Source organism: Pristiophorus japonicus, chromosome 3 (assembly GCF_044704955.1).
Source record: "Pristiophorus japonicus isolate sPriJap1 chromosome 3, sPriJap1.hap1, whole genome shotgun sequence".
NCBI classification, from domain to species: domain Eukaryota; kingdom Metazoa; phylum Chordata; class Chondrichthyes; family Pristiophoridae; genus Pristiophorus; species Pristiophorus japonicus.
Window position 1 is genome coordinate 246,277,747 of NC_091979.1, and position 24,100 is coordinate 246,301,846.

At 43.6% G+C, this 24,100-nt stretch overlaps 1 protein-coding gene across 2 annotated transcripts in view; it reads left to right on the top strand.

Annotated features, from left to right (window-relative positions):
- The window catches only part of sfxn3 (sideroflexin 3), a 70,154-nt gene extending 47,059 nt beyond the window's left edge, over positions 1-23,095 (top strand). For both annotated transcript variants that reach the window (XM_070876503.1, XM_070876506.1), the window contains exons 8-11: positions 6,760-6,809; positions 9,349-9,398; positions 15,198-15,245; positions 16,891-23,095. In XM_070876503.1, the coding sequence (XP_070732604.1) occupies positions 6,760-6,809; positions 9,349-9,398; positions 15,198-15,245; positions 16,891-16,987 (245 nt within the window). In that variant the 3' untranslated portion in view covers positions 16,988-23,095. The remainder of the gene's footprint in view (positions 1-6,759; positions 6,810-9,348; positions 9,399-15,197; positions 15,246-16,890) is intronic.
- Positions 23,096-24,100: the final 1,005 nt, after the last annotated feature.

Below are 24,100 nucleotides of genomic sequence, written 5' to 3' on the forward strand. Positions count from 1 at the left end.
CTCTCTCTCTCTCTCTCTCTCTCGCTCTCTCTCTCTCTCTCTCTCTCTCTCTCTCTCTCTCCTCTCTCTCGATCTCTATGCTCTCCTCCCTCCCCCGCTCGCCGCGCGCTCTCTCTCTCTCTCCTCTCTCCTCTCTCTCTCTCTCTCTCTCTACCTTCCTCTCTCTCTCTCTCTCTCTCTCTCTCTCTCTTCCTCCCCCGCGCGCTCTCTCTCTCTCTCTCTCTCTCTTCTCTCTCTCTCTCTCTCTCTCTCTCTCTCTCTCTCTCTCTCTCTCTCTCTCTCTCTCTCTCTCCCTCCCTCCCTCCCCGCGCTCTCTCTCTCTCTCTCTCTCTCTCTCTCTCTCTCTCTCTCTCTCTCTCTCTCTCTCTCTCTCTCTCTCTCTCTCTCTCTTCTCTCTCTCTCTCTCTCTCTCTCTCTCTCTCTCTCTCTCTCTCTCTCTCCCTCCCTCCCTCCCCCGCGCTCTCTCTCTCTCCTCCTCCCTCCCCCCACCGCGCTCTCTCTCTCTCTCTCTCTCTCTCTCTCTCTCTCTCTCTCTCTCTCTCTCTCTCTCTCTCTCTCTCTCTCCCCCTCCTCCCTCCCCCGCGCTCTCTCTCTCTCTCTCTCTCTCACTCTCTCTCTCCCTCTCTCTCTCTCTCTCTCTCTCTCTCTCTCTTCCCTCCCCCGCTCTCTCTCTCTCCTCTCTCTCTTCCCTCCCCCGCTCTCTCTCTCTCTCTCTCTCTCTCTCTCTCTCTCTCTCTCTCTTCTCTCTCTCTCTCTCTCTCTCTTTTCTTCTCTCTTCTCTCTCTCTCTCTCCTCTCTCTCTCTCTCTCTCTCTCTCTCTCTCTCTCCCGCTCTCTCTCTCCTCCCTCCCCCGCTCTCTCTCTCCTCCCTCCCCCGCTCTCTCTCTCTCTCTCTCTCTCTCTCTTCCCTCCCCCGCTTAGCGGCATGAACGGCTGCAGAATTCTCCTGTCTGAAGCATTTTCACACAGGTAGGAAGATGGTTTATTTAATCTTTTCTTGGCTTATAAATGTTTATTCAGGTTGGATTTATTTGTAGAAGTATAAATAAGGATTTATTGTCGAATTTTAATGAGTTCCCTTCCCCCCCCCCCCCCACCTCGTTCTGGACGCCTAATTTGTAACCTGCGCCTATTTTTTTAATGTGTAGAACAGGTTTTTTCAGTTCTACAAAAATCTTCTGGCTCCATTCTACTTTAGTTTGGAGTACATTTTCACTGGAAACTTTCAAATCAGGTGTCAGTGGCCGGACAACGCCCCCTTTTGAAGAAAAAATTCTGTTCTAAACTAGAACTGTTCTACCTGACTAGAACTGCAAAAAAAACAATGTGGAGAATTGCTATTTCTAAATTAGTCCGTTCTCCACCAGTTGCTCCTAAAAATCAGGCGCAAATCATGTGGAAACTTGGGCCCTAGATGTGTGTGAGTGGCAGAATAATCACCAGCTGCCATGGGAAAGAGAAAAAAAAGCACTTTGGGATGTCTGGTGGTCGGGAAAGGTGCTATATAAATGCAAGTCTTTAAATATTGTAATGTCTATTCAACTTGGAAAACTTATGTTTTATCAAAAGAACTTCATTCAGTATGCAAAGTTAAAGGAATGCTGCATTTGTAATTTAAAATTATTTTAGTTGAGCCCCTTGCACCCTATCCTACCGTACCTCCATAGGTTCAATATCAGAGTCACCAAAAAAATGACTTCTTGTCCAGGGTGGAGCAATATTTATGCTACCTCTATTAAATCATCGAAACTTTGAGGCCCAATGGGATTCTAATGACTATTTGTCAGTGCTCGCCTAATTGAAGATATTGTAAGTGTGTGATATAATGCATCATCTTCCCATTCTGACACACACAATGCAGTCGAGGTAGAATTAGTGCCAGCACTGAGTGCAGCTGTGATATATCCTTGGTGCACTTTATGCAGCAATCATTTTTATAAGGGCAGGGTAGGTTGGCTGACTCACTGCTTTGTAAGTAATTACCTTTCACATGGAAAACAAAGCCTGCAGTCTTTCTTGAAAATGTCACTAGGTTTTTTTATTAGTCGCTGAATAGGTCACGAAACTTGCAGTGTTTTTACACTCGAGCAGTAAGCCCACAAACCTTTTTGTAAAGGTCTCCAATTCAGTCCTGATTGAACCCACAGGTCCGTTCCAGCTCCAGCTTTCCCAAAGCTAGAAATCCTTTTGCGGCTTTGCAAGTAGCACCCGTGGAGACGGCGTGACATTAGCTAACCCACTCCGCAGAAATCCTCTGCAAATCCCACCACTTCTTCCAAAGAGGCTCTGCTGTGGTTTCGGTTTCTTGTGAGCTTCATAAGTCCACCACTGGAGCCATGAGAAAACTCTCCTGGGATTATGGAAGGCGTTTGCAGATTGGATGAGTTCCAAAACGCTCCTCCTGTAGGGCTGGGTAGGTTGGGTTTGTTTTCTTTAGAGCTGAGGGGGAGACCTTATTTAGGTGTATAAAATTGAGGGGCCTGGATAGAGTGATAGAGGAAGGATCTATTTCCCTTAGAGGGATCAACAACCTGGGAGCATAGATTTAAAGTAATTGGTAGGAAGTTTAGAGAGGATTTGAGGGGAAATTTCTTCACCCAGAGGGTGGTGGGGGTCTGGAACTCACTGAACGGGCGGTAGAGGCAGAAACCCTCACCACATTTTAAAAAGTACTTGGATGTGCACTTGAAGTGCCGTAACCTACTTGGCGACGGACCAAAGCTGGAAAGTGGGATTAGGCTGGATAGCTTTTTGCTAGCCAGCGCGGACACGATGAGCCGAAATGGCCTCCTTCCGTGCTGTAAATTTCTATGATTCTGAGACTGATGCCAGTCCCGTTAACACAGCATTAATGGGTAGAAACTCTCGGCTGCAGTCCTGCCAAACGCCGACCCGTGCTCACCAATGATCCCTGTGATTTATTTTTCGTGCGCGGTCCCATTAACTGGCTGCGTGGCCCATTCTAATTTTCACGCATGCGCGGTTATTCCCCTTGAAAAGCCGATGAGCGGCCTGTGTGGGACCTGCAGATGGCCGCGCGGCTTAGCGGGAACATTGGCGCTCACTACCAGTGGCGCTCCTCGCTGGGAGCAACTGGTCACAGAATCAGCCGTGTCATTCATCACAATTTCCAACGGCCACTTTATAATTAAAAAAAACAGAGAGGTGGTTGCACAGAACTGTCACGGGGAAGGTGAGAAAGTTAGTTGGTTGAGATTGAAAGGCATGGGGATGCGGTTCCAACTCACTCGAGCCGTATTGCTTAGCGCCAGATTTTATTCCCCCACCTCTCTTGAAACACGGAGTTCCAGCACCTGCAATATTTCCCTCGAACTCCCGAGATATGATTTTTTTTTTTAACAAGGATATTGATACAGGTTGAACCCCTCTTATCCGGAACCACCCCTCGTCCAGAACCAATCCCGGCCACTGGGTGGTACATGTGTAGAACTCCGAAATGAACAAATTGAAGTCCTTCCTCGCTGCTAACTCCCACAATCGCTGGCCTGACCCCGCGACCCACTGCCCCCCCATGATCTCCCTGCCCCAAGCCAGCCAGACCCGATATCCCCTTGCTCAGTACCTGTACCATCCAATTTAACGTGACCACCCCTCATCTGGAAAAATCCCTTATCCAGAACAGGCCAGGTCCCGAGGGTTCTGGATAAGGGAGGTTCAACCTGTATTCTTATACAATTTTTGGTGGCAGTTTAAAGTGTTCAGTGCAGACAATTAATATTCGTAAAATGATCTCAAAATTGAAAAGCATTATATAGCTACAATTAGAATATTTCCATCTGTCTTTTAATGCAAATTCTGCTTAATACTCTTTTTGGGATTACTCATAGGTTTTTTTTCTTGATAAGTGGATACAAAATGGTCTAAGTGGTGTTTCAAAGTGAAAGGCAGACTATATCCTTCACAATTACAAACAGTGATACTCTGATCTGAGTTGCTGGAAGGATGGTCTTGTGTTTCCCCCTGTGTTTCGAAAGCAACAGCTTGTATTCTACTTGGATTTGAAAGTGGAATTTTGTGCTATACCTGTATCACTGACAAATTTGGTATGGGGAATTGTGCCAAGAAAAACCTTACCTTGCCACTTAAAGTAGTATTGAGTTAGTGTACCAGTGTTCTCTGTCTCTGGATCCATGGAATAATCTTTCATTATTACCCCACTGCATACACAGTACACTGGCTGATTTTCAAAGTGTCAGTACAAGCACCTGTGTCCAATTCTGGGCACCGCACTTTAGGAAGGATGCGAAGGCCTTTGAGAAGGTGCAGAAAAGATTTAAGAGAATGATTCCAGGAATGAGGGATTTCAGTTACGTTGATAGACTGAAGAAGCTGAGGTTGTTCTCCTTGGAACAGGGAAGATTGGAGAGGAGATTTGATAGAGGTGTAAAATGATGAGTCTGGACAGAGTAGGTAGAGAGAAACTGTTCCCATTGGCAGAAGGGTCGAGAACCAGAGGACACAGATTTAAGGTGATTGGCAAAAGAACCAAAGGCGAAGTGAGAAAAAACTTTTTTATGCAGCGAGTGGTTAGGATCTGAACTGCAGTGCCTGAAATGATGATGGAGGTAGACTTAGTTTTATCTTTCAGAAATGGAGTTAGATAAGTATCTGAAACATAGAAACATAGAAAATAGGTGCAGGAGTAGGCCATTCGGCCCTTCGAGCTTGCACCACCATTCAATAAGATCATGGCTGATCATTCACTTCAGTACCTCTTTCCTGCTTTCTCTCCATACTCCTTGATCCATTTAGCCATAAGGGCCATATCTAACTCCCTCTTGAATATATCCAATGAACTGGCATCAACAACTCTCTGCGGTGGGGAATTCCACAGGTTAACAATTCTCTGAGTGAAGAAATTTCTCCTCATCTCAGCCCTAAATGGCCTACCCCTTATCCTTAGACTATGTCCCCTGGTTCTGGACTTCCCCAACATCAGGAACATTCTTCCCGCATCTAACCTGTCCAGTCCCGTCAGAATCTTCTATGTTTCTATGAGATCCCCTCTCATCCTTCTAAACTCCAGTGAATACAGGCCCAGTCGATCCAGTCTCTCCTCATATGTCAGTCCTTCCATCCCGGGAATCAGTCTGGTGAACCTTTGCTGCACTCCCTCAATAGCAAGAACGTCCTTCCTCAGATTAGGAGACCAAAACTGAACACACTATTCCAGGTGAGGCCTCACCAAGGCCCTGTACAACTGCAGTAAGACCTCCCTGCTCCTATACTCAAATCCCCTAGCTATGAAGGTCAACATACCATTTGCTGCCTTCACCGCCTGCTGTACCTGCATGCCAACTTTCAATGACTGATGTACCATGACACCCAGGTCTCGTTGCACCTCCCCTTTTCCTAATCTGCCGCCATTCAGATAATATTCTGCCTTTGTGTTTTTGCCCCCAAAGTGGATAACCTCACATTTATCCACATTATACTGCATCTGCCATTTGTTTGCCCACTCACCTAATCTGTCCAAGTCACCCTGCAACCTCTTAGCGTCCTCCTCACAGCTCACACCGCCACCCAGCTTAGTGTCATCTGCAAACTTGGAGATATTACACTCAATTCCCTCATCCAAATCATTGATGTATATTGTAAATAGCTGGGGTCCCAGCACTGAGTCCTGCGGCACCCCACTAGTCACTGCCTGTCATTCTGAAAAGGACCCGTTTATCCCAGCTCTCTGCTTCCTGTCTGCTAACAGTTCTCTATCCACGTCAGTACATTACCCCCAATACCATGTGCTTTGATTTTGCACACCAATCTCTTGTGTGGGACCTTGTCAAAAGCCTTTTGAAAGTCCAAATACACAACATCAACTGGTTCTCCCTTGTCTACTCCACTAGTTACATCCTCAAAAAATTCCAGAAGATTAGTCAAGCATGATTTCCCTTTCATAAATCCATGCTGACTTGGACCGATCCCATCACTGCTTTCCATATGTGCTGCTATTTCATCTTTAATAACTGATTCCAACATTTTCCCCACTACTGATGTCAGGCTAACCAGTCTATAATTACCCATTTTCTCTCCCTCCTTTTTTAAAAAGTGGTGTTACATTAGCTAACTTCCAGTCCATAGAAACTGATCCAGAGTCGATAGACTGTTGGAAAAAAAAATGTGCAGGGCTATGGGTGAGGGTAGAGGAGTGGGACTAGCTGAGAGTTGGCACGGGCTTGACTGGCCAAATGGCCAGCTTTCGTGCTGTGCAACCATTCTGTGATTTTATTCTATGATTCTAGCACCTGATGCATGTATTCTGTATACGAGTACAGCACTTCACTTGGCAACACATTCTGAATATCTCGATCATATAGCATTCCTCACTACACCTGAACTCCCACACCATCTGATGCGAGCCATTCCTCCCCCTTCGCTCTACTGCTTTGTATTATTGTTTCCTACTGAAACCAAAAACGTTCAAGTGTGTCTACAGGTCTCTTGCTCCATAGGAGCGACCTTATTGCCTCCTTTCTTGGGTTTCTGTCAATATTCCTTTTTTTTTTAAATCACATTGAAAGAAATGTTTCTTTAAAGCAGAATTCTCAGACCAGCCTGCATGTGGCAAGTTTAATGGTTTTGAACATGAATAAAATTAAAATCTGAACTGACAAGTAGATTGTCTGTAAACTGGCTTACCGTGGTTTCAATAACTGAATAAATCTTTAGTTAAGATGAACATGCAATGGTTTCACCACCATGTGTTGTCTGTAAATAATTATTTTGTTTTGATCTGCAGCAATACCTCCAATTATCATGAATGCTTTGGAAAAGAGAGCGTTTTTAAAGGTAAGATTTTCGAATGTGTGTAAATGTCAAGCGAAGGACTGAATTTGTGAAATGCACCATGACAGCAGCAGAACAAAAATAAATCTTCCCGAGCGACCAAGCCAGTCGAGTGGGCTCCTGACCCAGACTGTGATGCAGGTTATTGTTGGACACTACAGTTCATTTCTTTTTTGTTATTAAAATTCAGCTGTGAAAACATGATTAAAGTTCTAGCACTCCAAGAATTGCCAATAGCAATACAAATACTGCTTCACTTCACACTATGGTAGATATTATCCCCTGTACGATTGTGAGACGTGAGCTTAGCGAGAAAACATCTCGCCTCTGTCTTTTCAGGGGTCACCGTGCTGAGAGGTTTGATCAGGGCATGTCTGGAACTTCCGACTCCTAGAATGTTGGCTGCTGGACGGAATACCTTCATCCTGCAGCAGGCACATCCCCCTGCAAAGCTTCCCTTTCAGTTTCATCAAGCTAGATCTGTGTCTACCATTGCAAACCCCTTCTTAATTTTAAAGACCTCTATTAGGTCACCTCTCAGCCTTCTCTTTTCGAGAGAAAAGAGCCCAGCCTCTTCAGTCTTTCTTGCTGGTTATAGCCTCTCAGTTTTGGTACCATCCTTATGAATCTTTTTTGCACCTTCTCCAGTGCCTCTATATTCTTCTTGCAATATGGAGGACAGAACGGTGCACAGTACTCTGTCTAACCAAGGTTTGATACAAGTTTAACATAGCCTCTCTGCTTCTCAATTCTATTCTGCTAGAAATCAACCCGTGCTTTGTTTGAGAAGTAGTACTCCATGAATTCACACAGCTTGGGAGTTTAATGGAGGGGGTACAGTTATGTTTTTACACTAGATATTCAGTGCCCCCTACAAACCAGAATGTGCCTTTTCCTGCCTAATATCTAGGTAATTATAGCGAGACTCAGGAATCAATAAAGAGCCCTTTTCACTATACTGAAATATATCACATGTCGTCCTTTTAGACGGGTGCATGAATGTACACTCTCAGACTGAGGTTCAGGTTGGAAACCAGCGGACAAATTCATTTAACATTAAAGATGTTTGAACAGAATACTGCTCATTTACAATAGATTTACAATAATTACCACGTTCATTATTCTCCTTGAAATGCGAAAACTACAAATGCACATCTCTGCGCTACCTCTTGATTTAAAAATTGATCCTTAAAGCACAGACCTTGCATGGTGAATCACTACCACCGAGCTACTGATTTAGCTTAGTTGCTTTGTTGACGTCAGACTGACTGCTCAGCCAGATATAAGCCTTGCACTTGTAAGCTTCTGGCCACAGCTGTCCATCACTGGAATTAATATCCCTGCCCCCCCTCACAGACCCAACACACATCTTCACCCCAGGCACGGTTACTAAGCAGAACCACTGCCCTTGCATATTAATCACCTAGGATGTTACGGATTTTTGAAAGAGCAATGAATCATGCCATTCAAATCCTTTGACTGACCTACCATTCGATACCCAGCCAGGTATAATGCGAGCAATCAAACCATGTCTACCAAAGACATTCTGGACTATGCGTTGCTCTGCCATGTCCTGAGGTGCAAATATTAACTGTGGTTAGCAATCGAGAATCCAATAAATCTAGCAAAGACAAAAAATGTTTGACTTTAGTCTTGGTGGTCTTGAGTCTACCGCTATACTGTGATGTGTTGGAATTGGTACTAACTTGGAACCACTGAGGTGGGTCTTGATGCATTTCAAAGTCCAACAAATATCAGTCAAATCTTATCTGTTTTAGACATGGAATTTTGATTGATTTTGGGTTTTGCAGAACTGTCAAATGCTGTGTAATCCTAGCATAATATTGAACTAAATTGGGCTCAGTGAGGTGATGTGTTTTGGGAATGGAGGGGAGGAAGATTTCCTTTTTTTAATTCATTGGCGGGATGTGGACAACACTGACAAGGTCAGTATTTATTGCACATCATTTATTGCCCTATAACAACCATTTCAGAGGGGCAGTTAAGAGTCAACCACATTGCTGTGGGTCTGGAGTCACAGACCAGGTAAGTACGGCAGATTTCCTTCCATAAAGAACATCAGTGAACCTGATGGGTTTTTATGACAATCCGGTAGTTTCATGGTCACCATTACTGATGCTAGCTTTTTCTAATTTAATTATCTGAATTTAAATTCAGCAGTTGTCATGATGGGATTTGAACTCGTGTCTCCAGACCAGGCCTCTGGATTACTAGGCCAGTAACATAACTCCTATGCTATCAGACCTCTCTTCGCTATCTGTTGCAAAAATCCTAACTGGATGTGCAAAGAACAACTAGTGAGCAAAGGTGATCTTCCCTTCGCCAGTTAATGTTTCACCTTATGAATGTCTGTTGCAACTCTCTTGGGCTTATGGTACACACACTAGTCTTACCTCGCATTGCTGGAGGTTTGATTTACTCCAGTTTTATTTGTATTGTAATTCCTACATTAGAGAAGGTTCAATTTAATTCTAATTGCCAAATGTGATATTTTTCCCTTCCTTCCTTTTTTTTGTTTCAGCGCTTCCCATTGTTCAATGCTCCTGTTCAGGTTGGACTGGTGGGCCTCTGGTGAGTCGCATTCCCACTGAGTTTAATACTTCAATTTTTATATTTCATGTGGTAAACTGTTTGTTATAAGCAGCAGAGACAGTACAGGTTAGATGGGGAGTGAGCAGGGCAGTGGGACTAGCTTTGGATGGCTCTAGCAGAAAACCAGCACAGATGCAATGGGCCAAATGGCCTCCCTCTGTAAATCTCTGCTTCTAATAATAAATGGTTGCTGGAGCTTGCATAAAGGAGTTCTTTAACTTATCCATATGTACCTGTGGATGCGAGTATGCTCACAGGTTTGTAGAGCTGTTGAGTTGGGAGTGGCTTAGCCACGTGATGTTCACAAGACTCAAAACCCCAGCCAGTTGGGTTTGGGGGATCCACGATGAGGCAGGTGGTTGTGAGCCTGGTGGATGAACTGGTAATGTGTAGTGTGATTGTTAAATCTTTTGTTAATAAACCAACTAGTTCTTAATAGCAATGTGTTGCTATGAATTCTTAAGCAAAGAACCCATGAAGCAAATACATTACAGTACCGTAGTAAAATTTCTGCTAAGAGTTTTTTGTTCCCCCACCTACAATGAGGATCAAATTTGTGAGATATCTGCCCTTTGTCCAGTCATTTGTGGTTGCACCCTGTTACACCACCTCATTTACAAAAAAGGGAAATTGAGTTAAGATATGACAAAATCAATTTCCAGCTTTAAAACAAAATCATGCTGAACTCTACAGAAAATCTACTGTAAAAAATACATGGGGACTGAAATCTCAGTGTGATATTGGTATAGAGAGCATGTGTGAAATCCCTCCGTCTGCTATTTTAATGAATGCATCAACAACAAAAACAACTTGTGTTTATATAGCGCCTTTAACATCGTACAACATCCCAAGGCGATTCACAGGAGCGTTATCAAACAAAATTTGATAGTCACATAATGAGAAATTAGGGCTGATGACCAAAAGTTCAGAGGTAGGTTTTAAGGAGCATCTTATAGGAGGAGAGGTTTAGGGAGGGAATCCCAGAGCTTGGGGCCTAGGCAATAGGCAATAGAAGGCACGGCCACCAATGGTTGAGTGATTATAATCAGGGAAGCCAGAATTAGAGGAGCACAGATATCTCTTGGGTGCGGTGGGGGAGGAGGGGGGGTGAGGGGAGATGCTAAGACATTTGTTTAAAATATTGGACAGAGACCGTTTGTATGAACACACAAGAAACTGCATGAGACAGGTGAGTCGAGGGTTATGGGGAGCGGGCAGGAAAGTGGAGTTGAGGCCAAGATCAGATCAGCCATGATCTTGATGAATGGCAGAGCAGGCTCAAGGGGCCAAATGGCCTACTCCTACTCCTATTATGTTGGTTATCAATATTGCACATATTGTTTGCAATTGTTAACAGCTCCACTGTTTACAATGCACAGACCTATTTATTAGCTAATGCTCTCACTGCAGGCGAGGTCTGATGGAAATTCTTTTCATTCAGAATTATCACCATATTTACCACCCGGATGCTAATCTCGGGGTATTAGCATTTTATTAAATCCATTACTGAGGGTCATTTTCATTTTCACTGTACAATGATTTCCATGCAATTGATCATGGATAGTTAAACTATATTTTATTATGGAAATTTTTAAAATATTATATACCAGTGTTGAGCAAGCAAAGCCGTGCCCTCTGACTAGTAAGTAGAAGGCAGTAATCTGAAATGATACCTTCAGAATTATAGGAGTGATTGGTAGTGAGCTTCAAGCCAGCTGAGGCCGAATCATTCAACCATTTTAATAGAGTTGCTAGAGAATTGCAGTCAGTATTTGTATATATTTATGTAATGCTGCCATCATTAGCAGCATATTAAGCACTCAAGAAACTGCATGAGTAACACATTAACACTTGAAGCAGCATTAGTAGCACACCAAACACTTGAGAAGCTGCATGATGTCAAAAGATGATGAATTATAGGCAAAGTAATATTGTGGCATAAAGCCAGTCACTCCCCTCCAAAAGGAAATGATGTAGGTAGTTGTGAAAATAGTCCCCAAATTTATACCATAGGTAAAAAGGAAAATGCCACAGTTGGATTGCAAAGCAAATTATAGACTTTTACAGCAATAAAAGAGGCCATTTGACCCATTGCACCTGTGCTAGCTCTTTGAAAGAGCTATCCACTTAGCTCCATCCCTCTGTCTGGCCTCCCACAATCTATCTTGCGTAAACTTGAGATCATCCAAAACTCGGCTGCCCATGTCCTAACTCGCACCAAGTCCCACTCACCCATTACCCCCGTGCTCACAGACCTACATTGGCTTCCGGTTAAGCAACGCCTCGATTTCAAAACTCACACCCTTGTTTACAAATCCCTCCATGACCTTGCCCCTCCCTATCTCTGTAATCTCATCCAGCCCCACAATCCCCTCTTTCCTCCCCCCCCGCCCTCCCCCCCCCCCCCCCCCAAGATATCTGCACTCCTCTAATTCTGCCCTTTTGAGCATTCTTGATTATAATCGCTCAACCATCGGCGGCCGTGCCTTCAGCTGCCTGGGCCCTAAGCTCTGGAACTCCCTCCCTAAACCTCTCTGCCTCTCTACCTCTCTTTCCTCCTTCAAGATGCTACTTAAAACCTCCCTTTTTGACCAAGCATCTGCCGTAATTTCTTTTTATGTGGCTCGGTGTCCTATTTATTTGTTTTGTCTTATAACACTCCTGTGAAACACCTTAGGACGTTTTACTACATTAAAGGCACTATATAAATGCCAGTTGTTGTCCTTTTGTAGTTTTCCTTTATAAAAGTTTTACATTCTGCTTCCATCACTGTTTATGGTGATTCATTCCATGCCCTAACCAACCCTCTCTCCTTTACTGTTTCCCTTTCCAAGGCCATCAAGATAGATTATAGTTACATAGCAAGTGATTTGTTATTAATAGTAACCTGCTTTTTGATTGTCTCCATGATTTTTCTATAAAATACCAGTAGTTAGACAGAAAATAGTGTATTATTGATGAGCGTAGAAATTCATGGATTTGCCTGAGGTTATTGCACCAAATTCTTACTCTAGGTAGCCAAAAGATGTACTTATTTTTGTAACTATATTTTGGAGTTCATTTAACAATTGAGTGAGATACGGCAAGTTCTGAAGACCTATGAGATTGCCCAAACTGTGCCTGTGGTCTGTGGGCCCTGGCAATTCGACTGAGGCCCTGGCAACGCCAACCTTTTTGATGCTCTGTTTCTGACTCACTGACTTGTCCTGTATGGATTCTGTGGCATTTTGTCGGTGCTGTTGTCTCATTGGAAGATAAATCCTAAATCAAAACGCCAAGATCTGTTGGTACTATCCACTTGGGATGAGTGCAAATTATCGCGGCATGGATTTAAATTTTGCGCATGGCCATCTAGGCCCGATGTTCTGCATCCAGCAGATCCATAGAGACAAAGAGCTAGGATGTCTCTAGCTTGTGGCTCCTCTAAGAATGAATGATGATTACATAAGAGCATAAGAGCTAGGAGCAGGAGTAGGCCATTCGGCCCCTCAAGCCTGCACCGTCATTCAATAAGATCATGGCTGATCTAACTCAACTCTACTTTCATGCACTATCTCCATATCCCTTCATTCCCTTACTATCCAAAAATCTATTGCTCTCTGTCTTCAATATACTCGAAGACTGAGCCTCCACAACCCTCTGGGTTAGAGAATTCCAAAGATTCCCCACCCTCTGAGTGAAGAAGTTTCTCCTCCTCTCAGTCCGAAATGGACGACCCCTTATTATGAGACTGTGACCCCTGGTTCTCGACGACTCAGCCACAGGAAACATCTTCCCTGCATCTACCCTGTCAAGCCCTGTAAGAATATTGTATGTTTCAATGAGATCACCTCTTTTATTATTCTAAATTCTAGAGAATATTGACCTAGTTTACTCAATCTCTCCTCATGGGACAGTCCCCCCATCCCAGGAATCAGTCTGGTGAACCCATGTTGCACTCCCTCAATGTTGGTCAAAGACCTAGGTTTTAAGGAGCATCTTAAAAGGAGATGAGGGAGGGAATTCCAGAGATTAGAAGGATGACTTGCATTTATATAGCGCCTTTCACGACCACCGGATGTCTCGAAGCACTTTATAGCCAATGAATGTAAGGAGACCAACATTGTACACAATACTCCAGGTGCGGTCTCACCAGGGCTCGATATAATTGCAGTAAGACCTCTTTACTCTTATATTCAAATCCTCTTGTAATATACCATTTGCTTTCTTAATTGCTTGCTGTACCTGCATGTTAACTTTCCGTGATTCGTGTACAAGGACACCCAGGTACCTCTGAACATCAACATTTCCCAATCTCTCACCGTTTTTTAAAAAAAATACTCCTGCTTTTCTGTTTCCTACCAAAATGGATATCTTCACATTTCTCCACATTATATTCCATTTGCCATGTTCTTGCCCATTCACTTAGCCTGTATATATCCACTTGAAGCCTCTCTGCATTCTCTTCACAACTTACATTCTCACTTAGCTTTGTATCATCAGCAAACTTGCATCTGGCCATCGGCGATTGTAAGAGAAATAAATCCTTTTTCAGCTCCATCCAGCGTCCTGTGGTCGTGGCATTAACTGTTCACTTAATAATCTCTGCCCTAGGCGATCTACATTTAATACGTAGAAAAATTGACCTCTGTTATTACTGAGCTATTAGGATAATCCTGACAATGATTTGAGCGTCTTTGTTGCTGCTTGCATATTCTCGCCTTGTCTGAAATTCTGAAATATGTGCAGTAGTATTTCTGAGCACTGCCTATGCTACCAGTATAATCATCCCATCGGATGTCACACGACCTTGAAGGATGTGAAGCACAAGTGGCCGATCCAAAAATATTCTCTCCCCTTATCTAGTTGGGCTCTCTCTAATTCTGGCCTCTTGCACATCCCCGATTTTCATCGCTCCACCGTTAATGGCCGTACCTTCAGCCGCCTAGGTTGAGTACAGCTGTGGCTCCGTGGGTAGCACACTCGCTTCTGAGTCAGAAGGTTGTGGGTTCAAGTTCCACTCCAGGGACTTGAGCACAAAAATCCAGGCTGACATTCCAGTGCGGTGCTGAGGGAGTGCCGCACTGTCGAAGGTGCCGTCTTTCGGGTGAGACGTTAAACAGAGGCCCCATCTGCGTTCTCAGGTGGACGTAAAAGATCCCATAGCACTATTTCCAAAAAGAGCAGGAGAGTAATCCCCAGTATCCTGGCCAATATTTATCCCTCAATCAACATCACTAAAACAGATTATCTGGTCATTATCACATTGCTGTTTGTGGGAGCTTGCAGTGCACAAATTGGCTGCCGCATTTCCCACATTATAACAGTGACTACGCTTAAAGTACGGCTGTAAAGAGCTTTGAGACGCCCGGTGGTCATGAAAGGCGCTATATAAATGCAAGTCTTCTTTCTAATCTCTGGAATTCCCTCCCTAAACCTCTTTTCCCCCCCCCCCCCCCCCCTCTCCTTTTAAGATGCTCCTTAAAACCTGCCTCTGACTAAGCTTTTGGTCACGTGTCCAAATATCTTCAGTGCCAGGTTTTGTTTGGTACCGCTCCTATGAAGCCCCTCCGGCCGTTTTACTGTGTTAAAGGTGCTGTACAGATACAGGTTGTTGTCGAGGCAATTTACTTCTCCACAGGGAGGAAGTTGGCTGGCTTTCTCACCCAGGTTACTTTAGCCTGCCCCTTATCAAACACTCGCAAATGCTGCATCAGTGGAGGCTTAAGATGGAAGCAATCAATTCACACGTGTAGGCTCAAAACAACATTGTTAACCAACTTTCCTTCCTTCCTTCAGCTTGGTGTTTGCCACTCCACTCTGCTGTGCACTTTTCCCACAAAAAAGGTATGTAACCTTCCACTGTGCCTCATAGCTGTACAGTATCCTTTTTATAAGCAATCTCCTGACTAATTGTGTTAATGAAGTACAGAATCTAATTATAGTGGTGTTCCCGCCGTTGATTTTTGTGGATGCTTGTCGGTATTGGCCCGTTACATTGGACAGTTTTCATCCAACTCTAGCTGTGCCAGTGTCACTGCCCGTTGGCACACCAAGTGGGCTGTGACACAACACGGCCTCAGTCCTGTTGTTCCCAGTGTTGGCTAGGCCGGCTGGACAGTCCAGTGCCTCCCTGGAAGAGAAATCCGACGGGGATGTTGTCCGTTTGCTTTCATTCGCCTCCTGCTGATTATCGAAAAGAGGACATTGAGGCTCTGGTCCTGTGCAATCTTAATGGGTAAATTCACCAGTGTGCATTCCCTTCATTAGAGGGCAAAATATCCTGACCCTCCCCTCAATATTGTAGATTAAAATTGCCGAGCGAGAATGCAGCATTCCGTTCCAGTGGAGACCCCGATGTCAAACTCCTTGAGAGAGAAATGTTAAGTGCCCTGCAGTGCCAGTTACATCTGTCGGGGGTGCTGTGATGGGCCATTTCCATTTTAAATGTCACCCGTAACAGTAAGTAGAAAATCAGAAAGCATGATGGTGGAAATCTGAAATAAAAAGAGAAAATGCTGGAAGCATGGTGCAAGCCAGGCAGCATTTGTGGCGAGAGGAAGGTAGGGGTTAACTTTTGTCCAAACCGGTTCAGTATACAATGAGAATTTTGATTATTGTAAATGAATCAGTGAATCCTCCTGCAGCTGGACAACATGGCCACCAAGTGGCTCTGCACCAGCCTGTTCCTTCTTGCAGCCTGTGTTAGATAGCTGAACAGCGTGCTTCCCCCATGGCCCTGAAGTAAGAGATCCCAGCGGCGGATTCCAAAAAAAGTTCATTCTATCCCTCACCCTCACCCGCAATCCATTCAGAAACATTCCTTGCTGAACTGGAACTTGCTCGTTGAGAGCTTTTCTACCCCTTCCTCAAATATTCGGTTATCGCTAGCTTTATCCGATCTCTGTTTCCCCCCCACCCCTTCCTTTCCCAGCTGATGTCTTTTCTGGCTTTCCATTGGAGAAGAGGAGGAAGACGAGGGTCAGTCAATCTGATTATCTCTACATTTTGTCGTGCTGGTTAAGCGTGGCATTGGCTGAAGCCCAAGAGCAAGTTTCCTGAGCGTCCACTTGGTGAAAGACAAAAAGAGGGAAAGAAAAGTTTGTTGCAGTCAATTTGTGTTGTGTGTTTTAGAATCATAGAAATTTACAGCACGGAAGGAAGCCATTTCGGCCCATCGTGTCTGCACCGGCTGACAAAGCGCTATCCAGCCTAATCCCACTTTCCAGCTCTCAGTCCGTAGCCCTGTAGGTTACGACACTTCAAGTGCACATCCAAGTACTTTTTAAATGTGGTGAGGGTTTCTGCCTCTACCACCCTTTCAGGCAGTGAGTTCCAGACCCCCACCACCCTCTGGGTGAAGAAATTTCCCTTCAAATCTCCTCCAAACCTCCTACTTGAAATCTATGCCCCCTGGTTGTTGACCCCTCTGCTAAGGGAAATGGGTCCTTTCTATCCAACCCTATCATCATTTTGTCTTTTTGTTTCACAGCTCCATGAAGGTGTCGCACCTGGAGCCAGAACTTCAGGCTCAGATTCAGGCCAGCAATCCTGATATCGATGTTGTGTACTTCAACAAGGGCTTGTAGACAATCTCTCAACAAAATCAACCGGGCCAAGACCGTCAACCATCCAACTCAACGTCAACAGAAACCGACTCTTAAATTGTCCATAATATAACTGTCCTGTAATCTGCCCATCACAATTACCTTTCACACAAACTTACATTATTTTTTTGTACGTCACTCCAGGTGGGTGTTGGACAATATCCTTGCGTAGGCTGAGGAAGCAATTATGCTAAAACAAACAAAAAAAGTATGATTTATAGCATTGACTGCTGCCAATTTCACTCCTTTTGTAATTGTTTGAGTAATACTTGTATAGGTGTGTGAACACTTGGGCAAGTTTTTGGTGCATAGATAAGTAGAATTTGAAGTTTAGATTGGCTGCCCAGCAGCGAAGAAATCCCAATTTCTTCAGATTTCAAAATTGAATTGCTAAGATTTTAAAATTCTGATTATTTGGAGCAGGAGTAGAAAGTTAATTCCAAACCTTGCACTAATGGCCACAGTGAACACACATCTTCGAACCTCTCAGGGAATCCATGATTCTTCAAGTCCAATCCGTGCTCATAGGATCTAGTTTATAAACTCATCATTTCCAAATGCCACCCAAGATTGTCCATAGCAGGCCCACTGGGAAAAGCTCACTACTGTTAATTTTCTCGCACTCCATGGCTTTTGTTTGCTCTCTACACCCACAATAGTTTGTGGTCAATAATTTTTAGCATTTAAAATATTACTACGTGTAAGATGGTGCTCTGCTCCTTTTTTCCTGCCGTTTCAGAATTTGAAACTGCTTGCCATGGGAATTATCTGCCATACTAGGGAACCATGTTCCAATCAAAGCTGTGTTCCTCCGCTTCTGCTTTTAATTAGCATCATAATCTATTCCCACAGAACTCCTGCTGGATCATTCTGTACTATCTTATTCTATTATGGATTGTGAATTCCCATCGCAACAATACTGCCCCGTTTTAAATGCCTAACCAAAGATTCGACCGGTAACACAATTTTTGCTGTGCTTCAAACTCCTTTTTCGTGGTTCTTCAAACTGGAACCTTCGTCACATGGTAAGATTCTGATTTATTGCAGTAGAAATTTTACAGATGACAGCGCGAGGTATTCCGAGTACATTGCTCCAAAGTGGAAACAGATCTCCTTCAGTCCACCTCCTTGTCTTGTTACATTGCAGTCGTCAGAGAGGGTTTCTTCAACCTTGTCGGTGTCCTATATTAAAAGCTTTGGGCCATTAACTAAACCTCTCGAGAATAAAAAAAAAAGATTTTGTAATCTTACTAAATATTCAGAAATTTTGGCAGGCGTCTAATTTTTTTTTTAAGCCCTTAATTTTTTAATTTTTTTTAAATTCCTAATTTTAATTCGTAGAAGCGTCGCTCGCCAAGCACTAGCCTGAACCTTGGTAATGCGGGAAAAGTGAATGACAGTCATTAGTGGGTCAGGTATGGCATACTGGTAGTTTTGATATTCCAGTCATCAGTCTGTGTCATTATCAAATCATTTTTCAAAACCAGTTAGACCATATTTCACCTTTTAAAAGCACACAGGGGAATCATAAATCTTCCCTTTTTGTGACGATCCAAATGAACAAGTTTTCAGAAATTATCTTTTTTTTTAAATGGTGCATTTTACTTCCAATGACCTAGCGAGGGGCACAGCATTATTTTTTTATTTGTATTTGATGCCTTGTAACCACTGAACCTCCCGAGTACCTTTTTTTAATCGGTAAGATGTTTGCAATTATAAAGTAACTTTAAAAGTTCTATTCGACGTGAAAGTGATGACTATTGCTATATTGCACATGAAATTAAGTGAAAACTGATTCATAATAGTCATGATTATATCCTCAGAATATCCCAACCTACTTTATCTTGGAAGTATAGTCACTGTTATGTAGGCAAGTGCGTCAGCTATATTGTGCACGGCACGGTTCCATGGGCAATGCTAAAAATCTCTAAACATGTAATAGAATTTATAAAATGCCCGCCAAGCTGGAACCAGCAATAGGCAGTGATGGTGGACATGTTTTGAGACTCTGAGCACAAAATAATGTAGAAATTATTTGACCATGAGCCCAAGGTCCCAAAACGCTGCAGGATATGTTTCCAATAATTGTTTTTGTGATGCAGGTTTTAATTTTGTTTAAAATTAATGCACTCCTTTTTTAAAAAAAAATTAAATTAACAAACCTGAACAGTGGCAGTGGGAGATAGTGTTAGTATATTTCTCCCCACCCCACTGAAAACTGGAGTAAGTGTGTGAAAATCACTCCACTCGTGGGAAGCTGGGTTTTGTTGTTGTTTTTTGAGCTGGAGGCATGCAAGAGGTGTGTGGTTAAAGCACATCGTATCCAGGCAGGCATCTGAACATCTCGGGACCAACATCTGTTTAGACATGCTAAAATGCTGAAATACAAAAAAGCGCTGCATTGGCCTCTCCCACCCAAAGTTCAAATAATAATAACAGGACTTTGCGCAGCACATCCTAGTTCGGATACTAGGCCCCTGTTGAAGTTTCTGGCCATACCCAAGTGCAATCGAGGTATCTTGTAGCATCTCGGAATGAGTAAAAAAAAAAATGAATATAAATAGTGTGAGATTAAAGTTAGCCATTTGGATAATGAATGTAAGTGACTTGCAGATACTTGCATTACTGGCTGTTCAGTGTTGTTCCCATTATTGTCAGTGTGGGGAAGTAGTGAAATCAATACAGGTTGAACCTCCCTTATCCGGACAGCCTGCCGACACCACATTGATGGAAATTGCAATAAAAATTGTTCAGAAAATATTTTCAAAGTACCTTTTTAATATTTTGGATCAGCTAACCATTCCATAGATTTTGAGAATATCCGAATTCTAGAATAGTTTGGTCTCCAATGTGGGCTGAGACTGACTGACTGACAGTCGTTCCAGCCAATCAGCACACGCACACTCCCTCATTCGGAACAGGCCAGGTCCCGAAGGTTCCGGATAAGGGAAGTTCAACCTGTAGTGGAAATTAAGAATTTATTTTTAAGAGTAATTGTAAGTAAGATCAAGTGTATTGTAACCAGATTTTGACTCAGGTGATGACATAAGATGCTCATGGAAGGACCTGTGGCCTGAACATCCTGCAGTTTATCAGTGACCTCTGCTTTCACTTGACCGTTGTACAGACTTTGAGTAAAATAAGCCATAGCCCATCTGAAAGTGACTGTAGCAACGACCTAAGATGAGAGATGATGCATGTCAGGCTCTAAGCACAAGGAAAAGATCTGAAGATTTTGCTTGTTTATTAATCATAAGGTTGCCTAAAAGTATTTATTTTCCACATTCTGTGTAAGTCGTACACTCCAGCCTTCTAACAAAAGTTGCTTTTTTATGAGCCTTTGTGTAAAGCAAAATTTTTAAGAACCAATAAATAAAGTTGCCGTGTCTGAAGCCTTTTCTGATGCAGGAAACCTTAACCTGCCTTGCAGCGAGGGACTTCCAAAATGTATGGGTTAGCAGGACATTTTGAAGGATAAGGGAGTCGAGGGTTATGGGGAGAAAGCATGGAAGTGGAGTTGAGGTCAATATCAGGTCAGCCATGATCTTATTGAACGGCGGAGCAGGCTCGAAGGGCCAAATGGCCTCCTACTGCTCCTATTTCATATGTTCTTATGACTTCCACTACTAGCTGCATGAAGGTACCCCTCTCCACTATGGCAGTCTGCATCCTTCTGCGCAACACATGCCTGTAGCACCTGTGAGACATCTCCCGAACTGAAGGACTGATGTTCAGCCTTGGTTTGGAACTGGAGGCACAATCAGTGCAACGGCCATTTTCCCCCCTCCCCAACACAGTGAAGAGGACTACGTGTGGGCAGGAACCCTGAACCCCACCCCCGAACCAACTGAAGCTCCGGGACCAAGCAAGCAAGTTGAATCCTTAAACCCGTATCTTAATGCAAGCCTAGCCATGCCAAAAAATCCTAATGCATTAATGAACTCTCTCTGTAAGCATCATGTAATCACTGTGTAAATGCAGTTCTGAAAATACAATTGGAAAAAAAAATTAAAGGCGGAGAGGATTTAAAATTGATGCCTAATGCTAATCGAAGGGATCATGTCTAAAACTGTTAATGGATTAAATTGTCATCTGTAGTACTCCCGGTGCAGAGCTTGATGGAAAATCCAAGGGTTGCAAATCAAGTGTGTGGCTGAATTCCTGCTGCACGCTCTAGGCACAAGGCTCTTTACCCCTAATTATTGTATAAGCTTAAACTGGACGAAAACAAAACAAAAAATCCCTGGAGGAAGTTGAATGTACAACTGTGCAGACAATCATGAGAATATTAGTGGTTCCATTAACATTTTAATGTAAAAATTGTTAGAAATAAATGGGGCTGGAATACTGCGGAGTCATGATGACCATCAAATGCAGCATATTGGTGACTCGGGAGTTCTCCAGCCTGATCAGTATAGAGGAGAAAGGAACAGTAAATGTAGATAGTTGTGTATTTTGTTTGTGGTTTGGGTTTTTCCGATCGTTTTATTTGTGTTCTGTTTCAATCATTGTGTAAGTGATGAGCAAAGTAGTCCAGAGTAGGCTTGAGGGGCCGAATGGCCTACTCCTGCTCCTAATTCTTGTATAACTGCTGTACAGCTGCCATCATGCTATCCAGTAGAGTAACTCAGCATCTCTTGATTCAGGGCATTTATTTTTAAGGTGAGAAACTCCACCCTCTCCAAACAATGCAGTAGCGAGGGCTTCTTGATGTATGAGGCGAATCCTCTTTACATACTTCACCCTGGAGTTTGAGTCATGAGCATGATCTTGCAGGGTTATAACAGTGAACTTCAAGGGGTAAACTCACCAGTGAAATAAATGGCAACCCCAACATCGTAGCTATCGAGGAGAAAAGCTGAGCCAGGCACTGTGCAGTCCTGTAGCAGTTGGGCGGCTTCGAGTTTCAAAGCTGGAGTCTGTTTCTTGTAATTGTGATTTTTGTCGCCTGTATTATATCGCTAATTCACTCCTGCGAGTGGCGATTCAAAATCAATTGAGACTGCATTCTCCGAGATTTAGCAAACACTGCGGTATACAGTGAGCTCACAGAAAGCTCTCCCCAGCAGTGGCAATCCCTCCGCCAAGTATTGAAGTTCTAAGATGAGCACTGATGCACTCTGCCTTTTTAGATGAGACCGCCCTCAGAGACTTTTATGGACTTGGGCAAATCCACATTATTGTACCAGTTCCATCACGCTCGATCTCCACTCTGCTCATACAATCAGCTGTAGGACCCAACCATATCCTGAGCTAGGGATCCAACAATATAGAACTGTCATAATCATAGGCGGTCCCTCAAACGAGGATGACTTGCTTCCACAAGAGTTCACATGTTTCAATGAAGGACCCGATGTTCCAGTCCTGAATTCCAATTGAAAATGCGTGTGCGTAAGCATTGTATTGTGGCTACGGCGCGGCCCTGGACACTGTCGACCACTTCCCATATCTCGGAAGCCTCCTATCAATAAGAGCAGGCATCGACGATGAGATCCAACACCGCCTCCAGTGTGCAAGTGCAGCCTTCAGTCGCCTGAGGAAAAGTATTTGAAGACCAGACCCTCAAAACTGCCACCAAGCTCATGGTCTACAAGGCTGTATTAATACCTGCCCTCCTGTATGGCTCAGAGACATGAACCATGTACAGTAGACATCTCAAGTTGCTGGAAAAATATCACCAACGATGTCTCCAAGATCCTACAAATCCCCTGGGAGGACAGGCGCATCAACATCAGCGTCTTCATTCAGGTTAACATCCCCAGCATTGAAGCACTGACCACACTCTATCCGCTCCGCTGGGCAGGCCACACAGTCCGCATGCCAGACATGACTCCCAAAGCAAGTGCTCTACTTTCAGCTCCTTCATGGCAAACGAGCCAAAGGTGGGCAGTGGAAACGCTAAAAGGACACCCTCAAAGCGCCTCTGATTAGTGCAACATCCCCACTAACACCTGGGAGTCCCTGGCCCAAGACCGCCCTAAGTGGAGGAAGTGCATCCGAGAGGGCGCTGAGCACCTCGAGTCTTAATGCCAAGAGCATGCAGAAATCAAGCGCAGACAGCGGAAAGAGCAAACCAGTCCCACCCACCCCTTCCCTCAACAACTATCTGTCCCACCTGTGACAGAGTCTGTGGCTCTCGTATTGGACTGTTCAGCCACCAAAGAACTCATTTCAGGAGTGGAAGCTTTGATTCCAAGGGACTGCCTATGATGATTGAGGATAGGAAGCAAAGGCACGAAGGGCTTTAAATTCAATTCAGTCGTCTATTTTTTTTTGTTCCACGTTACAGCATATTTTATAATAAAAAATTCTCGGGATGTGGGCGTCGCTGCCAATGCCGGCATTTATTGCTCATCCCTAGTTGCCCTAAGTGACTTTGCTCGGCCGCTTCAGGGCAGTTAAGAATCAACCACGTCGCTACTTAAAATACCTTGTGTACTGCTATTAGAGGTGGCTTATTAGAAAAATGCAAAACTGTTGGTGTATAATGAAACCTACACCCAAATACACTTGAAGGATACATGTTAGCGGAACTATTAGTGTATATACTGGTTAAGTTATACGAAATTTAACATCCAGTACTGTTGACTGGTGCTTCATTATTTAAAGCAGTGTTCGAACTATGTAAAGTTATCAAAAATGCCACTGGCTCAGGGTCAGCTCTCCCACAGATTTTTGCTCTATTCCCTTTTCAGATAGTTCTTGATTGTAACTCCGAACTTCCTTGGATCAGAAGCTTAGGTGGTTTGGGATAAATCACGGGCAGAAGCCTTTAAGATCCACCAAACAACACTACCCTGCATTGGCACTCTACCTTAGAGTCACTGCATTGCCATGGTAGAAATGAATATCTGTGCACTGCTCGATCTGAGTTTTGTATAAGTATGGCATTTAATTTATATGTTGTGGGCGTCCTGTCATTTATTTTATATGTGGTAGAGGATTTGATGTAATTATCATATGTTACCGTGTGGAGTCATTGCTGAACATATATGGGAAATAAATCCTATTTTAAAATTGATAGTGTTTGTATCTGTTCACTTATTCCTTTCCCTCCTCTCTTGAAGGTGGAGTACAATTTCATATAATAATGCA